Genomic DNA, 19,163 nt, shown 5'->3' on the forward strand with positions numbered 1-19,163 from the left:
CTTATTTGAGTAACCTTAATCTATCTAACCATCATCCCTTCGGAGAGACGAGAAATAGAGAAAATAGACCGTTTCCATATTTGTTTTAGGTATTGGTTACTGGCAGAACCCGCGCGATTTCACCTGCATAGTTTCATTGCCGTGGAAATACGGGAATAAAAATAAGCCTATGTTCCTCGCTGATAATGTAGCTTAACATTGGCAAAAATTTTATAAATCGGTCCAGCAGTTCGGAGCCTATTCTTAGCAAACAAACGAATAAACAAAAAACAAATCTACCTCTATGTAGTATTTGTTTGGAAAAAATTAAAAAATCAAATTATGTAGTTAAGAGCAAAAGAAAAAAAACGTGTGCGTCTCGTGTCGCTCGAAAGAACTGATAACTTAAATCTGCTGTCGTATGCAAGAGAGAAAGGGAAGCCAGACAGAGTAGCCCGTAATGCGTTACGTTACGAAGCGGTTTAGCTTCCCGAACGCTAACATTTCCCCTGCAGTACGTATACAGTGCAATTTTCACAGTACCTTCAAACACTAAGAACGAGTAATAACATAGAACCCCCATTTCTATTACTTTCCCATAATTGCTGGACTGTGGCTTAATAATTAACAGACTTAGGTCCGGGTCTGATAACTTTTTTTTTCTTTACAAGTTAGCCCTTGACTACAATCTCACCTGATGGTGAGTGATGATGTCGAACATCAGTCGAAAATCTAAGAACATTTATACAAACTTTCATCCCCTATTTTATCCCCTTAGGGGTGGAATTTATTAAAATTCCTTCTTATGGAATGCCTACGTCAAAGTATACCTGCATGCCAAATTTCAGCCTTATCCGTCCAGTGGTTTGGGCTGTGCGTGTGATAGATCACTATCAGTGGAATTCACAAACGTTGTAGGGGCACCCCCAGGGGATCATTCACCCGCTGAGTGTCAAATTCTCAAACAAATAGAAGTTAAATTCGACACTTTGCGGCTGAAGGATCCCCTGGGGGTGCCCCCTACAACTCCACTGTATATCAGTCAGTCACCATTGAGTTATATATATTTAGACTCGTATATATAGGTACTTATGTTATCGCCGCATTGGCCGCTTTTAAATTTACATGATTTTAATAAATAGTGTAGGAATAGTATTCTGTATCGGGTATGACGTCGCTCGATCTCGTGTTGGCTTCAGTGTTTAATTCTTTATGGGTTACTTGGGATAGGCGGGGAGAGTGACTTGAGTGGAAAAGGGGAGTGTTTGATATCAGTCAAGAGATCCTTTAACCTTACACACATCGGTCACAAGTGCGTGACTCCACTCAAGGTCATTCTCCGCCGCTCTAGGGTCTTATATTGGTTACAGTTTGATTTGTTAATTAACTTGTCCTGACAAGTGTTGTAAATCATTATCATAATTGACATTAGTTTTCCTTTTTTTGTAATCAGTTTTAAGTCCTATAATACTTACATGAGAAATAAGTGGAAGGTTCCACGCAGCGGCCAACTTCGCCTCCGTGTGGCAGGTGCTGTCGGGCCCGAAGAACGCCACCACGCCGAGGTCTCGCATTTGAGTCATCACCCTGTTCAACAAAAACATCACTATGAGCTGAACGAGCGAACGCTCTCGACTTTGCCGTGAAATTCAATTTTGCACCATTCCCTCGGAATTCATGGATTTTTCGGAATAAATTTTCGGCTTTATGTTGCTCAATAAACTCTTCTATTTAACCGACTTTAAAAAAGGAGGTTTCTCAATTCAACAGTACAGACATTAGCTTGGACAAGTAGAGTCTATCAATGAAATTTTATACTAGAGATGGGGCATTAGTGCATCAAAACTGCGGCGGGCAATTGTGGAAAATTGACTTGAATATCGTCCAAATTATCGTCTACAATGGAATTAAAGACAAAATTGTTCATATGTGCTCAGTGGTGTAGCTAAATTTAGATCACGTTTTGTGGTTATTTTTTAGGGACGTAACCTATCTATAGTAAAAATTATCATAGGAGTCTATAAGCCGAGCATGACACTATGTTACATCAAGAACTCGAAAAAACACGGATGTTTTTAAATCACAGACAGGCAAATTAAAATTTTAGTTTTTATATATATTGAGTATTGATTTGTGTGTACAAACACACAAATCAATACTTATGGAAACCTTATAGACATATCTAAAAAAGAATAAAATATATGGTTTGGTTGTATTTTTTTCGCCTTCAAAACGTGACACGAGTAATATGTACAAAATTTTTAGATAAATTTTTCGATCCATTTGAGTGAGCTAGTTCAGTTCAAGTTCCATTTATATGGAATTTGAGCTGGACTACTGACAAACAAACAGTATTAATTTAAACTTATAACAACCCTCGTTTTGCGTAGCAGCGTCGAGGTATAAAAACTAAATTCCACGCGAGAAAATCCCGGAACAATAGGTCATAAGAAGGCTCAGAGTCACACAGCGGGCGATGGAACGAGCTATGCTAGGAGTATCTCTGCGTAAACGAATCAGAAATGAGGAGATCCGCAGAAGAACCAAAGTCACCGACATAGCTCAACGTATCGCGAAGCTGAAACGGCAATTGGCGGGACACATAGTCGATGGACGTTAGAATCCCAAGGTGCTGGAATGGCGATCCCGCACTAGAAAGCGCAGTGTTGATCGAGGGATTCGCTAGATACAGGTGGCTCAGTATCGTGATGTTAGGAAATCCCTACAAAAGGCCTATGGCAGTGGACGTCCCGGAATCCCGGAAGTTCACTAAAAAATATTACATTTCTTAAGTAGATCTAAATGCATGTAGGTATAATACCTTTAAGCTTAAATCCTGTAAATAGTATTTATGTGCAAGTATAATGTCTGGGTGATGTTTATTCAGTGACAGAATTTCACCACAAACCCATTTCATAATCTCCGGGTATTCAATCGTAGCGTAAATGTATTTTGAATGCCCACATCTCGTAGTATTTGCAGTGGAATGATTTCCGTTATCTCTATTTGGAGCTCTGAAACTTAGTTCTGCAATGCATATTTGGATGAAGTTAATATATAAGTTTATACAGATAACTGGGTTACGTTAATATCGGTAATATTGATTCACTTGCTTGCACTTTGAATGCATTTCACTAAAGTATTTCTCAAATATGTATGTAAGTCAAGTCTAGTCTCAGATACTAGACTAGACTTGACCTCTGGGATGAGCCTATATGTTAATCCAGAGCAAAATCTATTTCCATTCCAAATTTCAGCCAAATCGCTTCAGTAGTAGCGGCGTTAAAGAGTAACAAATATCCATACAAACTTTCGCGTTTATAATATTAGTAGGATTTTCAACACCTTCGGGGGTTTTTCAAAATTTTAAATTTTATGCTATTATACTAATTAGTGACACCTACTTTACATTTCACCTTGGTTATACTATACCCCCTTTAATACCTACTACTTGCCGTATCTATTTAAACACAGGGCTGGTGCGAGGCTTCGGCCGTGGCTAGTTACCACCCAACCGACAAAGACGTACCGCCAAGCGATTTAGCGTTACAAAACCGAAAGGGGTGTGGATTTTTATCGTCCTCCTAACAAGTTATCCCGCTTTCATCTTAGATTGCATAATCAATTACCATCAAGTGAGGTTGTAGTCAATAGCTAACTTGGAATGAATTAGAAAAAAAACAAAGAAAACAGGGATTTCGTTAAAGATAAAAAGGAACATTGGTCGTATATAAAAAAGTTTATACCACAAAATACTTACCGTAAAGATAGACTATCTTTATCCAATGGCAGGGTAGGTCGGGGTCGTCCGATGTCGGCAGATATGAAACGCAGTTTGAACCCTGGGAGTAGATCCGGGTCTCGGTTGATGGCTGCCACAGCCAACGGGAGAGCGCCCAAGATTGTCTGTACAAACATACATGAGGTCAAAATCAACGTCATAGTTAATTTATACTATTGCCGCGTCGCAACGACTTGCGGTACGGACGGCTTCAGTGCGCTCGTGGCATTCGAGCCGTTCACATCTCTTGTTGTGTAATTCTTTATGGATTACTTGGGATAGGCGGGGAGAGTGACTTGAGTGGAAAAGGGGAGCGTTTGTAAAAAAAAGTAAACCCTACACACATCGTTCACAAGTGCGTGACTTCACTCCAGGCCAATCTCTGCCATTCTTGGGTCTTATTTTGGTTAGTTTGATTTGTTAATTAAATTGTCCTGACAAATGTTGTGAATCATAACCTTTGTTCGACATTAGTTTTCTTATTTTAGTAATCACCTTTGAGTCTGCTAAAATTTATTTCAGGTAATAATATTATTAAATGATGGTGACTATAATTTGTCGAAAACTTGATTTTAAAGTTACGAGGGTTCCAAATTCACCTTGGTGCGAGAAGAGCCCACAACAAACTCAGCCTATCAAGCAAATTCAGAAAGGTATCGATACCGGCAAAGACGTACTGCGATTTAGCGATCCGGTACGATGTCATATAGAAGCCGAAAGAGATGTGGATTTCATCCTACTCCTAAAAAGTTTACCCGCATCTGAGATTGCATTATCACTTACCATCAGGTGAGATTGAAGAATAAAAAAAGTAAGGGTAAGATGGTCGGTGTACATTCAGACACATAAGACTTAACACTTATGTCTCAGGAGGCAACAATAAATACACCATTTAGGAGCCGGGCTTAAGCCCAAGAGCTCAAGGGTTGGATACCCAACTGAGCTAATATTGTATGTGCACATATACCTACTCTGTGCTTAAAATAGTCGCTTACTTAGATGTGTCAACGAATTTGTCTATACCAAAATCCACCAAAAAAAAAAAAAAAAAACTAATCAAAACGAAAGGAAACTCGCAAATTAAATAGGTTTTTTATTTTTGTAAGAAAAGTATATTATTGTACATATATATATAATGTTTTTCCTATTTATATTTTTCTACATTTCACAACTAACCTAACTCCATTCAAGCAGAAAATCCAATACACCCAATTAAGTTGCACGAAAAGATTAAACAGGAAACTCTCCGAACATATTGAAGTTAAAAATATCTCGGCAAAAAGAAAAATGAATTCACTGTATAATTCTTTCTTATTCAATTTCTTATTAAATTAAACTGTAGTATAAAAAAATAAATCGTAAAGACCGCAATAAGAATTAAAAAGTAGGCTGTCGACCCTTTTAACACCCTTCCAATTTTATTTATTTGATTTATATCTAACAAAAAAAAATCAGTAAACATGATCCGAGTTCCATTTGAGTGCTCAACGATTTTGCTTGCCTCCAGGCTTTGCTTATAATGCCCCCGAATTCAATTAGAGGGTGTCAAGCGATGCCCTCTAGTGCGACCCCTATGGGGTCATTCGCAAGCCGTTCACCGAGGCTGTGTATCTTTGAGCCGTGATTTGGTTGGCAAGCGAACTCGGTAAATAAAATATCCAGCCCTTATTTTGACTACAAACACTGACTGCGAAAATACCTATTTGACGACAGAGTTATTCGGTACTGAATCAGATTCACATTTCTAAGACAGTTATGGGTCTACTGGTATAGGCTTCGGCCATTTCGGCTTTCGGCTAGTTCCCACCTTACCGGCAGCGACGTACCGCCAAGTGGATTAGCGTTCCGGTATGTGTTCAGAGGTATGGATAAAATATTATAGGTGTCTACTAGCGGACGAAATTTAGTTTTTCACAACGCCCTCGGGAACTATGGATTTTTCCGAAAATCAGGGGCATCGAACATTAAAGTATACTCGTATAAGTATAGGTCGCGGCCTATAACTTGAATCTTGCGTGTTTTGGGGTGTTCACGCGTAACCAACACGTTGATGCCATTACAATCGTGTACGAAATTTTCAATTCTTTGATATCCAATTTCTCTAAATTTTAATTTCAAGAAAATCAAACGACTACAAACAACTTTAAAGGGAGCAAGAATAAAAGAAAATAATATAAAAATACTTATATATCAATGGTTATCATAATTGTAAAAGAAAGTAAACGTATTGTAGAGCTGACTATAGACCCAGCAGTCATCAGGTGTTATTCCAAATCACCAAATCCCAAAACTTAACAACATGAAGAAGTGTTTGGGTGTATTTATACATTATATAAGCACATATGTAGTATATAAATAATAATAATAAATCCGCTATCTTAGTACCCATTACACAGGTTATACACATATATTACAGGTTATAGGTACGCTTACTTTGGGGCTAAGTGGTATTGTTTAAGTATATTTATATATGTGCAAATTAATACATTCATTGATTTTTTTTTATTATAGTAAAGCACGTCACTGTTCATTGAAAAATTAATAACTTAAAGATTTTTCTTTCTCAGCAACGACGAAGCATGCGTTTAATAGTTTTTTTGGTTCAACTTATTTTCCGCGACCTATACTAGAGAATCCTATTATAAACATCAAGTAGTCTGCCTCACTTGATACTTGATTTAGCAATCTTTCTCAAGTGTTTAGTTGATATACCTACTTGTGTAGCAAATAAAATATCAATCGTTGAAAATATTTACATAAAATGCGTTGTTTGTCCTGAATTTAATGAGTTTTCTATTGGTTATAAGGTTATACATTTCAGTCCCTTAACGAGCTTTGAATAAAGGTTATCGAGTTTTTTTTTTCAAAAAACCATTGAATTGTATTTTGTATTCGGAAAAAATAATAAAAGTGATTTTGCAGATTTTACATGTAAAAATAGCACAAGCAACTTTAACAATAGTGCAATGCAAAAAAAAAAAACTATATGTTCAGTCTAGACTCCAGACTAATATTATAAAGAGAGAATATTTTTGTTTGTTCGTAGCTCTGAAATAGGCCCCAAAACTACTAAACTGATTTCATAAACCCTGTCTCTCATAAAATCTATACTAATATTGAAAATACGAAAGGAAGTCTATCTGTCTGTCTGTCAGTTACCTTTTTAGGGCTAAACGCCTGAACCGATCAAGATAATTTTTAGTAATAAGGTAAATGAGACCTTGGAGCAAAACATAGGGTTTTGACCCTATTTTAACCCTAGAATAAAAATGAAAAATAAGGAGGTGAAATAAGGGGTTGAAAGTTTATATGCAAAGTCCTTCATTTTTAGAGTAACAGTTTTAAAAATTTGATCAGACTTCCATTACCTATATACATTGAAGGTAGGTACCCTTTTTTTAGTTGTACAATCCGTACATGCAATGTATGTATACGTAAGTTTACGTTTATTAACCCCGATATTAAAAATAGAGTTATAAGTTTGACTGATGTATCTGTGTGTATGTGTATGTATGTACGTGACAGTCTGTTACATCATAGCTCTAAACGAATCGACCGATTGTGATGGGGATTTTTTATTGTTTAAAAGCTGACGTGATTGAGATGGTTCTTAGCTACTATACAACTAAGATCTATCAATGCAAAGATATCGGCGTATTTACTATGCTGGAAATAATTTTGTCGTTGTTAATTCGGCTAGATTCATGACTAGATATGGATTTGTTGTATTATTTTTAAAATTTGACTAAGTGTTTCAAAGCCAATACAAATTAAAATAATAGCGGAACAAATAATTTATTTATCTCATCTCATCTCATCTCACTAATATTATGTTTGTGTGTAAGTGTGAAAGTGTGTGAGTATGTTTGTTCCTCTTTTACATTGCGGCTACTGAAGCGATTTGGCTGAAATTTGGAATGGAAATAGATTTTACTCTGGATTAACTATATTACTGATTTAATTCTGCAATGTCTCACAAAAATTTGACTAATAAATGATCAAAATAATAAACTGTTGTTAAAATCATTAAGAGCATCCCATATAACACAATAAACTACCTATTTTTACAAGGGTATACTAAAACCAAGCTATCTCGCCTGAATGACATTCATAAAGACATTTTTCTGTTGTTGTTATAACAGAACAAATATCTTTATATATCTCAGTTTATGCAGCACTTAACCAAATATTGTTTTCCTCCATTCCCCACTGAATACAAATAGCCTAATTTATCACGTATTATAGTAAATTTTACGACAACTACGAATATGTAACAAGAAACTAAATATAACAGTTATTATAATATCGAAATACTCCGACTACTTTCCGATAAATTTTCTCGAGCGTAGTTTTCCTAAGAAATGTACATACAAAGGAAATAGGGAACATACGAACGTCTTGCCAGAAAGCATTGAAGCGTAGTGTAATGTACGTCATGATTCAAATACATTGGACTGTGACGATACGCAGACATTATAACAAGGCTATAAGTTTATCAGTATATGCTCCTGATAGTAGTGGAGCCCGGGATGCTAAATTTGCAGTTACTAAAGCGCCATGGGGACCGATTACATTTATAGATAGATAGATTTAGTAGATAAGATGATAGGAAATATAAATAATTATACACTTTTTTTCGCATTCAGTGGTGGGAATAAAATCTGCAGACTTTAAAGGCAATTTTGATTAATTCGGCTTAATGGTATTATCAGAAAATTTAAGCGATTATTTCCTTCAAAATAAGTAAAAAATTAATCGCACTCGTAACTTGAAAACTAAAATATGATATAGGTTTTATTTAGGTGTTCGAGCCTTCAGCTTGATCCACTTACGAGATTACCCTCCAAATTTTGCCCGTTTGCAGTGTTCCTACCCTACATTTCATTGGATAAATGAGGTTTTGACATAACATCACGCCGTCATCCGCCGGCATGTCGCTTGACAGTTGTCAATGTCAATCAGTACGTCTTCAAATTTTGTTAAGTGAGCAGTGTTAAATGTGAATATTAATAAATAGTGATAGTGCACAGTGAAATTTGTTGGAGAATATTTTTGTCAACGGTCTAGTTAGACGAGAGATTATTCTCAATTCTAAGCGAATACCCGCTCTCCGGACGGTAGACTCGCTGGATAGACCTAGTTACCAAATGAAGACAGTAACGAAAAAATCGTAGCCATCTTGTACGACCGATGTGTATTGTTCGCTGTCGAGTGTCCACGTGACTCCCGACAAGCTGTTTCATCTTAGCGAATGCCCGCTCTTCGGACGGCAGACTTGCTTTGTAGATCTATACTGAATGAGAGTTTTTCTCTTTTTCGTCTTAGCGAATGCCCGCTCTGCGGACGGCAGACTCGCTGTATAGTCCTACTGAATGATGAGCAGATGACGTCCCGCCTGGGACGTCGTCTGAGACGTCGGCTGAGACATCGGCTGCTCAGACTACGGCTGAGACGTCGGCCGAGATGTCGGCTGCGCAGACGTCAGCTGAGACGTCGGCTGCTCAGACGTCGGCTGAGACGTCGGCCGAGATGTCGGCTGCGCAGACGTCAGCTGAGACGTCGGCTGCTCAGACGTCGGCTGAGACGTCAGCCGAGATGTCGGCTGAGACGTCGGCTGCTCAGACGTCGGCTGATCAGACGTCGGCTGAGACGTCGGCTGCTCAGACGTCGGCTGTGACGTCGGCTGTACAGACGTCGGCTGAGACGTCGGCTGTACAGACGTCGGCTGAGACGTCGGCTGTGCAGACGTCGGCCGCACAGACGTCGGCTGCTCAGACGTTGGCTGAGGTGTCGTTTAATGGGACTTCATCTGAGATGTCGGCTGACGTGTCGTCTGAGATGTCGGCTGATTCGCTGATTGAGACGTTGTCTAAAATATTGGCTGACGCGTCGTCTGGGTTGTTGACCAACGCGTCGCCTGGAATGTCGGCTGCACGGCTGATTCGCTAACTGAGACGTCATCTGAGTTGTCCGTCGATGCTTTGGCCGGCGTTTACGATGCCTATTTGTCAGCTATTTGCTATTTGCTTGTCCTTTAAGTGACCTCTGACAGCTGCCTTGTCGGCTGCGCGCCTGAAGTCTAAGGCGCGTATTTGGGTACTCTTCAATTACCAGGGTCCCTGGACGTCAGTAATCAGCTTAATGACGATCTTTATAGATCATGGAATACATAACGTATATAAACTCAAGTTGATTGGGAGTCTTTAAGAAAGTTATAAATGCTTGATGAATTTTTATTATCAATATTGAAGCTCCTTGGTAACACATCAAACCTGGATGTGTTCGAAGAAAAGATTTCAGTGGAATTAACTGCGTTTCACTATACCTACTCTCCATCTACCGCATGTTTATAGTGTCTAAAGCTCGCATGGGCTTAGAGAACGCAAAAGCATACTTATCATTTGAAGCTAACATAATTATTTAACTACTGCTGTGAGTCCTGATTTATTTCCTACTTTCAACAATGAAACAAATCTTTCTGATCGATGCATACGATAATAGGTTCTTTAAAACGGATGTTCTTTGTCCTTACTGCCCTTCTTCTATTTTGAGAGGCTTTGTATATATTAAGAGATCCAGTTGATGGCCTTCCTTATGGACGAAGTTGCCTCGTCTTGACTGTATCGGAAGAAAAATTTACTTTGCACAGAAAGTTTATTGGAGCAACGTAATAAAATCTTAGAACCAAGCATCATACAATGTTATTAGAGTATATAAATACTGAATGTTGTTGGATTGCTCCCGTTCAGTTAGAAGATTATCTTAGCAAGACAAGCAAGACCAGGAAACTAATCTTTTTATTTTGATAAATACTTTATCTTAAAGCAAAATGGGACATGCAGTAAAAATTCCTAGCCAAGCAAGGATATCATTCCCAGAAGCTTCGCGAATATTCGAATATACAACAACAGTCCAGTCTTCACTTGACTGAAGATAATACTAAATAGTGCATTAGCAAAGATGACCCCGCGTTCACAGACAATCACTTCATAATGCAGTGACAGTGACAGTGAATGTTGCACTTCAGATACTCGTGATACATGACTGCACTTTAGATACAAAAAGGGTGGAAATCATACAATGCCTGAGACCTATATATAAAGCCTCCAATAAGAGATTCCACAATCTTTTGCAATGTATTTCACTGTACAACACCCATTTAGCCACCGAAAGTCAACTGGCTTTATCATATTAAAATGCAAGATGTAATAAATAAATATTTTCCGGTATGGTTTAGTCATTATTGGCTAGATACTTGGCTCACACACAAAGGCTCGGGTTCGATTCCCAGTACCAGACACAATTAAAACAGGCCACTCCATAGAAGCTCTGGCTCGAGAAAATGTCCACGAACTAAATATGAGAAGGAAAAATAAATAAATTATATTTGAAGTCAGAAAAGATCTTAGTGCTCAAAATATTCATGCACTTAATTAAGTGTGCCTGGATCTAAAATTACACTTTGTTTGAATTTCTTCTCTAAGTTTGTCAATCTGTCATATATGATAGATTTTAAATTAATCTATGGAATTTTTTTTTTTTTCATATAATACATATATTGTCGGGAAATTAAGAGAGTTAGGAACGAATAAATATTTCCTTCTCCTTCAAGGGGAAAATATGGCCGTATTAATTAATTACTCTTGCCCACAAAAGCTTATTTGATTTGCCGATATAATCATTCCGTCGCTTTATATATCTTGAATGTACAGGCAAAGGTATCACAAGCCACATCTTTCCCTGCCTCATAGACGGTTTCTGTTCTTAAACTTTTGAAAAATGTCTACTTTGTAGAATGATAACTCTGTATAGATTTGTTAATGGATATATATTTAGCTAAGTAATTCAGATTTCATCCTACTTATACTTAGTTACTTTACTTATAGATGATATTCTTTTTAACAACGATTCAAGCATACTGCCTCTATTCATCATATAGGTGGTAGATACAGCTACCCAATATTAGGTGGTATCTATATAAACTATCGAAAATTCAATCTCATGTCAACACAAATAGGAAAATCGCCTGTATGTCGCCAAAGACAGTACAAAAGAACAGTCAAGAAATGCTACTTACTCATAAAGAAATTTCGCTGGTGGGCATGGTGGCTTGAAACTGTTATAGCAGTGTATAATATTTATAAATTATGCATGCTCCTCGCCTCATTCAGTATACATTATACAATATATCTGCATACGTATTAGAGAAGACCATCTACTTGAAATTTTATAACATCAGATGCAGTAGGATTCAGTAGAGAACTATAAGAAACTTAATATTCATAAACAGTTTCTAAAATGAACGGCAACATGTTTGACACAAGCTTAAAGAGATATTATGGATTGTATTGGATTTTCTATGAGAGAGCGAGTGAGAAAGGACCTTAGATAGAAAAATCTGTATGCAATATTTCAAGAAGATAACAAATATATAAATGTATACCTCTTTGCATTAAGCAGTAAATTCTAGATTTAGCTAACCAACTTCAAATATACCTAAGCCAGGTACTTTTCTGGGATTACAGACGGGTCTATACCGATTATTAGAATTGCTAGATTAAATTCTAAAGTTACGAAGCTCTTCAGACAACATTCAAGGTGATGGAAAAACCAGAAGTAGACTTGTTTACCAGTACAAGGGCAGTGATCTAACCAATCTAAAATATGATTGCTTTTCTAGTATTGCCCATTCGTCGACGTTCTCATCAAAGACTTAAACTAAAGGCTGTGGTGGCCCCTAGCTTATTCCCATCTTCAACGCTAGTACCTTCAATTCGAGACATCTTAATCACTGCTTGAGAACCTATCTTCAGGTAGCTCCAGATAGGAGAGAATGTTTATGATATTCCTCTTCTCCAGGTCTCCATTGTACCAGAGAACCAAGAGCCAACCATTTACAATTAACAATCTAACATTTCTTTCGCGAGTACCAACAGGTCACATTCAGTAACATATTGTATGTGCTTGCTGTACTACTAAGGTCCCTGGCAACAGAGGATAGAATATTTTAGAAACAGCTTGGCGTAAATTCACAATTAATACGTGTAATCAAGCCTGGATATGTTGGAATGGGTTAACAGTTAGATCTTACTTCGGTAGGACTTCATTTTAGCAAATACTTAATAAATAAATCAGAACTCGTACTCAGAACTATTGTTCTTTAGAAATCCTTAGTCAAATAGGTTTATAAACCCAAAAATTATGGAGTAGATAATTACCTAGGTACTTGATCAACCTAAAGTTAGACTAGCATTGAAACCAATTTTAAAACCAAAACCTCTAACATGGTTGGTCACCTATGAGTCTATTTAAATACTCAACTGATAGCTTATTTTAAGTAGCATGTCATGACTCCTTGTTTTTATCTTGAGTGGAGAGTTCATGTTTTGACTATACACAGTACGGTTCTGACAAAATCCAGATCAAACATTGGTTTGGTTAACTTTATGTAGTCAGAGGGCTATATCTATTAGTACAAACTGATATTACAAATTTGTTATATTTGGGTAAAGAAATTATTGGACATGTCAATGAATCTGGTTTGTTTATTATGTCTAGCAGAAGACAAAGAATAAAGTAGCTGCTCGCAGTCATTTCGGTATAACTGCGAAGCTTATTGAAATTAGCACGTTTTCAGCTTTCTCAGATAATTTTAAAAGCATCTGTAAATACAGATTTAATAAAATACAATAGAAATTTAAAGTAGGTAGTCAATATATCTACGCTGTCTTGAAGAAGTTCCTCAGATGTTTTGAGGTTTACTTTACTACTTTACAGCATTAAGTGCAGCAGATTTACACCAATTTAAATGAATATATGGGTTGAATAGGTTTTGTTTTTACCATTAAATAAAATATCAATTAATAAAAATATGTGTGATGCTTTTGGGTGAAATCTACATTAATAACTGTGATTAATTAAATAACAATAATTTTAATATCAACTAAATTTGATATCTAGTTAATTACTTCAGAGATGAGAAAAATATTTTGTCTCTATGATAATCACTGATAATATACTGATTTATATACTGATAATTTAAACGTCGTTGATCATTAATTTACATGTATAATGATTATCATTTCTTTTACTATCATAAAAAATGGTCATCACAGTACGCCTTGCCATCGCCGGCAGAATATAAACACATCTCGTAAGTGGATCAAGCTGAAGGCTCGAACACCTAAATATAACCGTTTTCCCCCCAAAGGGCAGAAAACGATTATTTAGGTTTCAGCCGAAGCTTGATCCACTAAAATTTCATGCCTTGCCGGCTTACGAGAGTACTGATTGACATTGACAACTGTCAAGCGACATGCCGGCGGATGACGGCGTGATGTTATGTCAAAACCTCATTTATCCAATGAAATGTAGGGTAGGAACACTGCAAACGGGCAAAATTTGGAGGGTAATCTCGTAAGTGGATCAAGCTTCGGCTGAAACCTAAATAATCGTTTTCTGCCCTTTGGGGGGAAAACGGTTATATTTTGTTACTTTGGAACCCATGGATTCCATTATATTACGCTCAAATCGTTAGATTTTCGAAATGCACTCCTTTTTGTAATTAACTAACCTACTATATCTTTATCTGACGTGCTGGATGAGTATTTCTGAAGTTATTTTTTTTTGGTACAAATAATATATAATATTAAAAGCTCATACATGGTGGAGGTACTCAACAACGTGCAAGGTAGGTATAGTCTCTTGTGCGTAACTGCCGTGCTCGAGTAACTGCAAAAATCCCCTCTTCGGCTCCCTTACTATGAGCATAAAATCAAGAAAGTATGTCTACCACAGATATAAATTATTTTTACATAGCAACCCAACACAAATTCTGTAAATTAATGGCAAAAATACTAGAAACATTCTAGGGATATCCGCCGTAACTAATTTAAAGTGAGGTTTTATTGTTTCATTATCTAATCCTAAGTTTAAATATAATCCTTGTAAGTCTGCCAGCCAGAAACTCAGCTCAGGCGGTTGGCGTAATATTTAAAAGCACAATTGCAAAATCAATATTAAACAACTTAAATAAAGCTTGTAATATTTTTTGTGCAACAAATAGTTACACTCTTTTGTAATTAATATTATATTCAATTTATAATTAAGGCGCATTTATATTAGGCGAGCGAATGCTCATTCTATCCCCGTTAAATGCTTTTAGTGTAAACAGAGATAGAGCAATGCTCTCGTTATTCTGTCTTCACTCACGATGATTCTATTGAATATTTTAAGATGGCTCGCTTTATGTAAACGGCACCAGAGCGTGCGAACAGCTGGCTATAGCGTCCTTCAGTGCGAGAGTAGAGCGTGTGCTGGAATTCTTGTTCTTGATTCTCGATTTGCTCTTTTATTACTGAGACGGGCAGCGTGACGTCAGAAATGTGTATTCAGCAATAAAAATCTTCGTATAATTCCAACAACGTGTATTGTCACCAAGAAATATCGCGCTCGACTGACTAACATACGTGAGACGACAAAATAATTACTGATTGATTCGAAACGGTTTTATAATTCAAAATGGTTTCGGTATCTTACAACAAATTTTTAATTTACGGCTTAATCTAACATTATGGAGTTATGGATATCATTTTAATACAAATCACACTATCATACTAATATTATAAAGGCGAAAGTTTGTGTGTAAGTGTGTAAGTATGTTTGTTACTCCTTTATGCTGCGGCTACTAAAGCGATTTGGCAGGGTACTTTTCGTCCCTAAAAATTCATGGTTCCCGCGGGATTTGTGAAAAATTGAATTCCAAGCAGACGAAGTCGCGGGCGTTCGCGATGATGAGTCCGACCGCTCTTACCGTTGAGCTATTGAGGCTATAAAAATCAGTATCTTATAAACGAAAAACTGTATTCATGTCATTGATGAATTATTCAGCAAATAAACAGACAATGTTTATAATAATGTATTGATAGTATAGTATATATATAGTTTGTTAGCCGGAACTCGTAGACCCTCGTAATACTTTTGGTTTATTTTGGTGTAAATACTAAAAATCGGTTTTTATTTAGAGAACTAAACGAATAATAAAGAATACTTTGTGCTAGCTCTTTGTTCGTTTAGTTGAAACTCACCTTTACGCTAGCAACACACGGTCAACGATACCGCCAAAGCTGCAGTGCGCTTAGGCATGTGGGAAAAGTAAAAAAGCATGTAACCATAAACGAAATTATCCCCATAGCGATATTACTCTATTCGAAAAACTCTACGTTGTAAAATAAGACTTAATTTAACCTCACGAAGTGTTGTTTTTCACAAATAAACTGTTGTTGTTTTAACACAATGAACGGCGTAGATCGCACTACGGCGTAGATGCCACTACGGCGTAGAGGCTTGCGTAGGCGTGCTACTTCGTTCGTAGAATTTACGACTGTTTTTATTTCCTGACTGCTCTTGTAGGGTGAGATAGTGTGCAATATGAGATAAAAATAGAATAGCCTAGAACGGACAAGGTCGCATAAGATAATAATAATTTTCTGCTTCTATTTCTTAACTTACTTAATACAGAACTCCAAACTCTCCTCGTAATTTGGTCACTTTCTTATGGTTTAATACAATGTCAATATTTTGACGTTTTGTTCGATTCCCAGCTTGCTTGGGTCAGACTCATTTAGAATCAATTAATTTAATACGGATGGATGGATCGCATAAAAAACGAAAGAATTACGTCGTCGTTGAGAGAGATCTTCTTCAAATTAAATTACAAATATCATTGTGCGCTTATTTTTACTATATATTTTTACTGCATATAATGAAAAATGAAAATAAATATATATGAATTTGTATCTAATTACGTCTTTCAAAAGATTTTGAAACTATATATTCTTATTAATTGTTTTATAAACACACAGAATCTCAGTGTGTAATAAATAGTTAATATTGAACTTATTTACCTAAATGTCTCATATATTGTAACCTGATCATCATCCCTATTATTGTCCATGTTCCTAACCGACCATGAACTCGTATTTTCATAAAAGAAAAGAAAGAAAGAAAATATCTTTATTAATACATTATGACACACATCACATTTGTTCTACTTGACACCAGGACAATAGCTTGCGATATCTGGCATTAATGTTTTTTTTTATTCCTTACGCTAAATCACTTGGGGGTACGCCTTTGCAGGTAGGTTGGTAACTAGCCACGACCGAAGTCTCCCACCAGACCAATTAAGAAAACCTCAATCGGATCGATCCCAGGGCCTCCGTCTTGTAAAGCCACCACTGTGACACGAAAGCCTTTAAAAAATCGGTTGTCTGTAAATTCGGTTTACTGACGTTGAACGTGACAACGTCAGAAAATACTGCTGTAATGGTTGCATTTTTCAAAAGAAAGAGCGAGATATACTTTATTTCTTAAAAAAAAGTTGGCAACCCTTGAGCGAGGGAACGACGCATGACGTCATATTTTTTCGAGTAAGCATCTGGCTTCATCAAATTATAGGACGTTTTCCCGTCAAAAATATATACTCATATCTTACCTGACTCCATCCGTAAGCGCCGAGAAAACCGATAGTAATAGTGTTCGCTTCACTCCAGTTGCTCCGAAAACTCGGGCAGATGTCAGCACTGCCGCAATTACTCTTCACAACGTCGAACAAATTGAGTCCTCCGACCTCCAAGTCATCCATAGACACTTGATCCTCTATAAGATTCATGGTTTCAATTGAATGAATATTACTCATGTAGATTGAATCAATTTCTTTCGTCTGTAATGGCTCTTCTTGAGTCACGTTTAGTAGATCGCATTTCTTATGATTAAATCTATTGCTGTCACCAATATCGACGTTATAGTTGTTTTTATCGTAATCGACTTTTTTATGCGTATTTAACACCACTAGCGGTTTAGTAGAGTTTTCTTTACATTCATTTTGCACATCAATATTTGTGTCAACTCTCATTTCATTTTCGGCGATATCATTTGGAACATCACTAGTGTTTAGAATGCCTCGATATAGACATTTTGTAGATATTTCATTGGTCAAAACGAATAGTGTCCAAATTAATGTGAATTTCGTCGCCATTTTTATTTCAAATTTAATTTCTCTCGATTATCAACATCCTGAAACAAACAAAAAATGGCTAAGTTGTTTGTAATTCAAAACTTAAGTCAAGGCTTAAGTTTTAATTAAGGCTAAAAACGGGCAATGGCTATAATATAAAGTTGCTATATAATCAGTATTTTCCAATACTAATTCACGGTCCAATAAAGCTCAAGTTTATTGAAAAGGTTGTTAATATAAGTTAGTTCATTAATTTTAACATTGAAACATTACACGCTTTTATGATTATAATCAGCCTACTATACTTTATCAAACAGTAAAATTTATTGCCTATAAAAGCCTACTAGGATATGGAGCTTCGACCCACCACGCTAATACGAGTTGGCCAGCATATGGTGATAATTTTTGACACTTTAACGATTAATATGACCGGACCGGACCGGAAAGCGCAGTATTCGACCCCTTCTAGATGGACCGCGGACATCAAGCAGGTTGCAGGGAGCCGCTGGATGCTGGGGGCCCGAGATGTTTTGAAGTCTATACAAGAGGCCTATGTCTAGCAGTGGACGTCTCGGGTGATAATGATGGCGACCAGGCCGATAGCTAGCGCTCTCCGAGACACGGAGTGTAACACCGCCACCTTACCGACTTAACCACAACTAAAAAATTCTTGGAAAAGCAAATCCAGGACCTAGTATAACGACACGAGATCCTATATTTTAGGTTATATTATATCTACGTAAGGCGTCACACGTGATCAATTTGTAAGAAGCCTACGAACGCCGGAAAAGCTTACGAGACCGGCTTACTTCACGATAGCACAATGACAAAGCTGATCTATCCAAATGTCTGTTGTAACATGTTTAATATGTCTAAAAAACGGGTTGATATCAGAAGCGGATTAAAAAAGCAAAACACAATTATTGAACCTATCAGGTCTAACAATTCCTCACTCAGAATGTTACCAATAAACCCTCGAGTGGCAGAAAATAAAAATAAACCATGAGTGAAATCCCGGCCTTGTGACCGTTGTATGTTGGGTTAAAGACATATTTTAAAATTACATCGCATTCCCCTTCTCTACACAAGTCATTCTCCACGTGACTCACTCGCGCCGAAAAATATCTATACTAATATTACAAAGCTGAAGAGTTTGTTTGATTGAACGCGCTAATCTCAGGAACTACAGGTGCGATTTGAAAAATTCTTTCAGTGTTAGATAGCCCATTTACCAAGAAAGGTTATAGGCTATATATTATCCCCGTATTCATATGGAAACTTAATTATATAAACAATGCATTCTAATGACGAACGGCTTCATGTGTAACACCACCAACTTTACAACTGCGAACTGATCATTTTAAGTAAAAATTTCGTAGAAGAAAG

At 36.8% G+C, this 19,163-nt stretch overlaps 1 protein-coding gene across 1 annotated transcript in view; it reads right to left on the reverse strand.

Annotated features, from left to right (window-relative positions):
- Positions 1-17,675, reverse strand: part of LOC112048075 (guanylate cyclase 32E-like) — a 78,910-nt gene extending 61,235 nt beyond the window's left edge. Inside the window, exons 1-3 of the mRNA XM_052884411.1 lie at positions 17,256-17,675; positions 3,740-3,885; positions 1,455-1,566 (exon numbers count right to left, since the gene is read on the reverse strand). Of these exons, the coding sequence (XP_052740371.1) occupies positions 1,455-1,566; positions 3,740-3,885; positions 17,256-17,675 (678 nt within the window). The remainder of the gene's footprint in view (positions 1-1,454; positions 1,567-3,739; positions 3,886-17,255) is intronic.
- Positions 17,676-19,163: the final 1,488 nt, after the last annotated feature.

Source organism: Bicyclus anynana, chromosome 11, assembly GCF_947172395.1.
Source record: "Bicyclus anynana chromosome 11, ilBicAnyn1.1, whole genome shotgun sequence".
Classification (NCBI taxonomy): domain Eukaryota; kingdom Metazoa; phylum Arthropoda; class Insecta; order Lepidoptera; family Nymphalidae; genus Bicyclus; species Bicyclus anynana.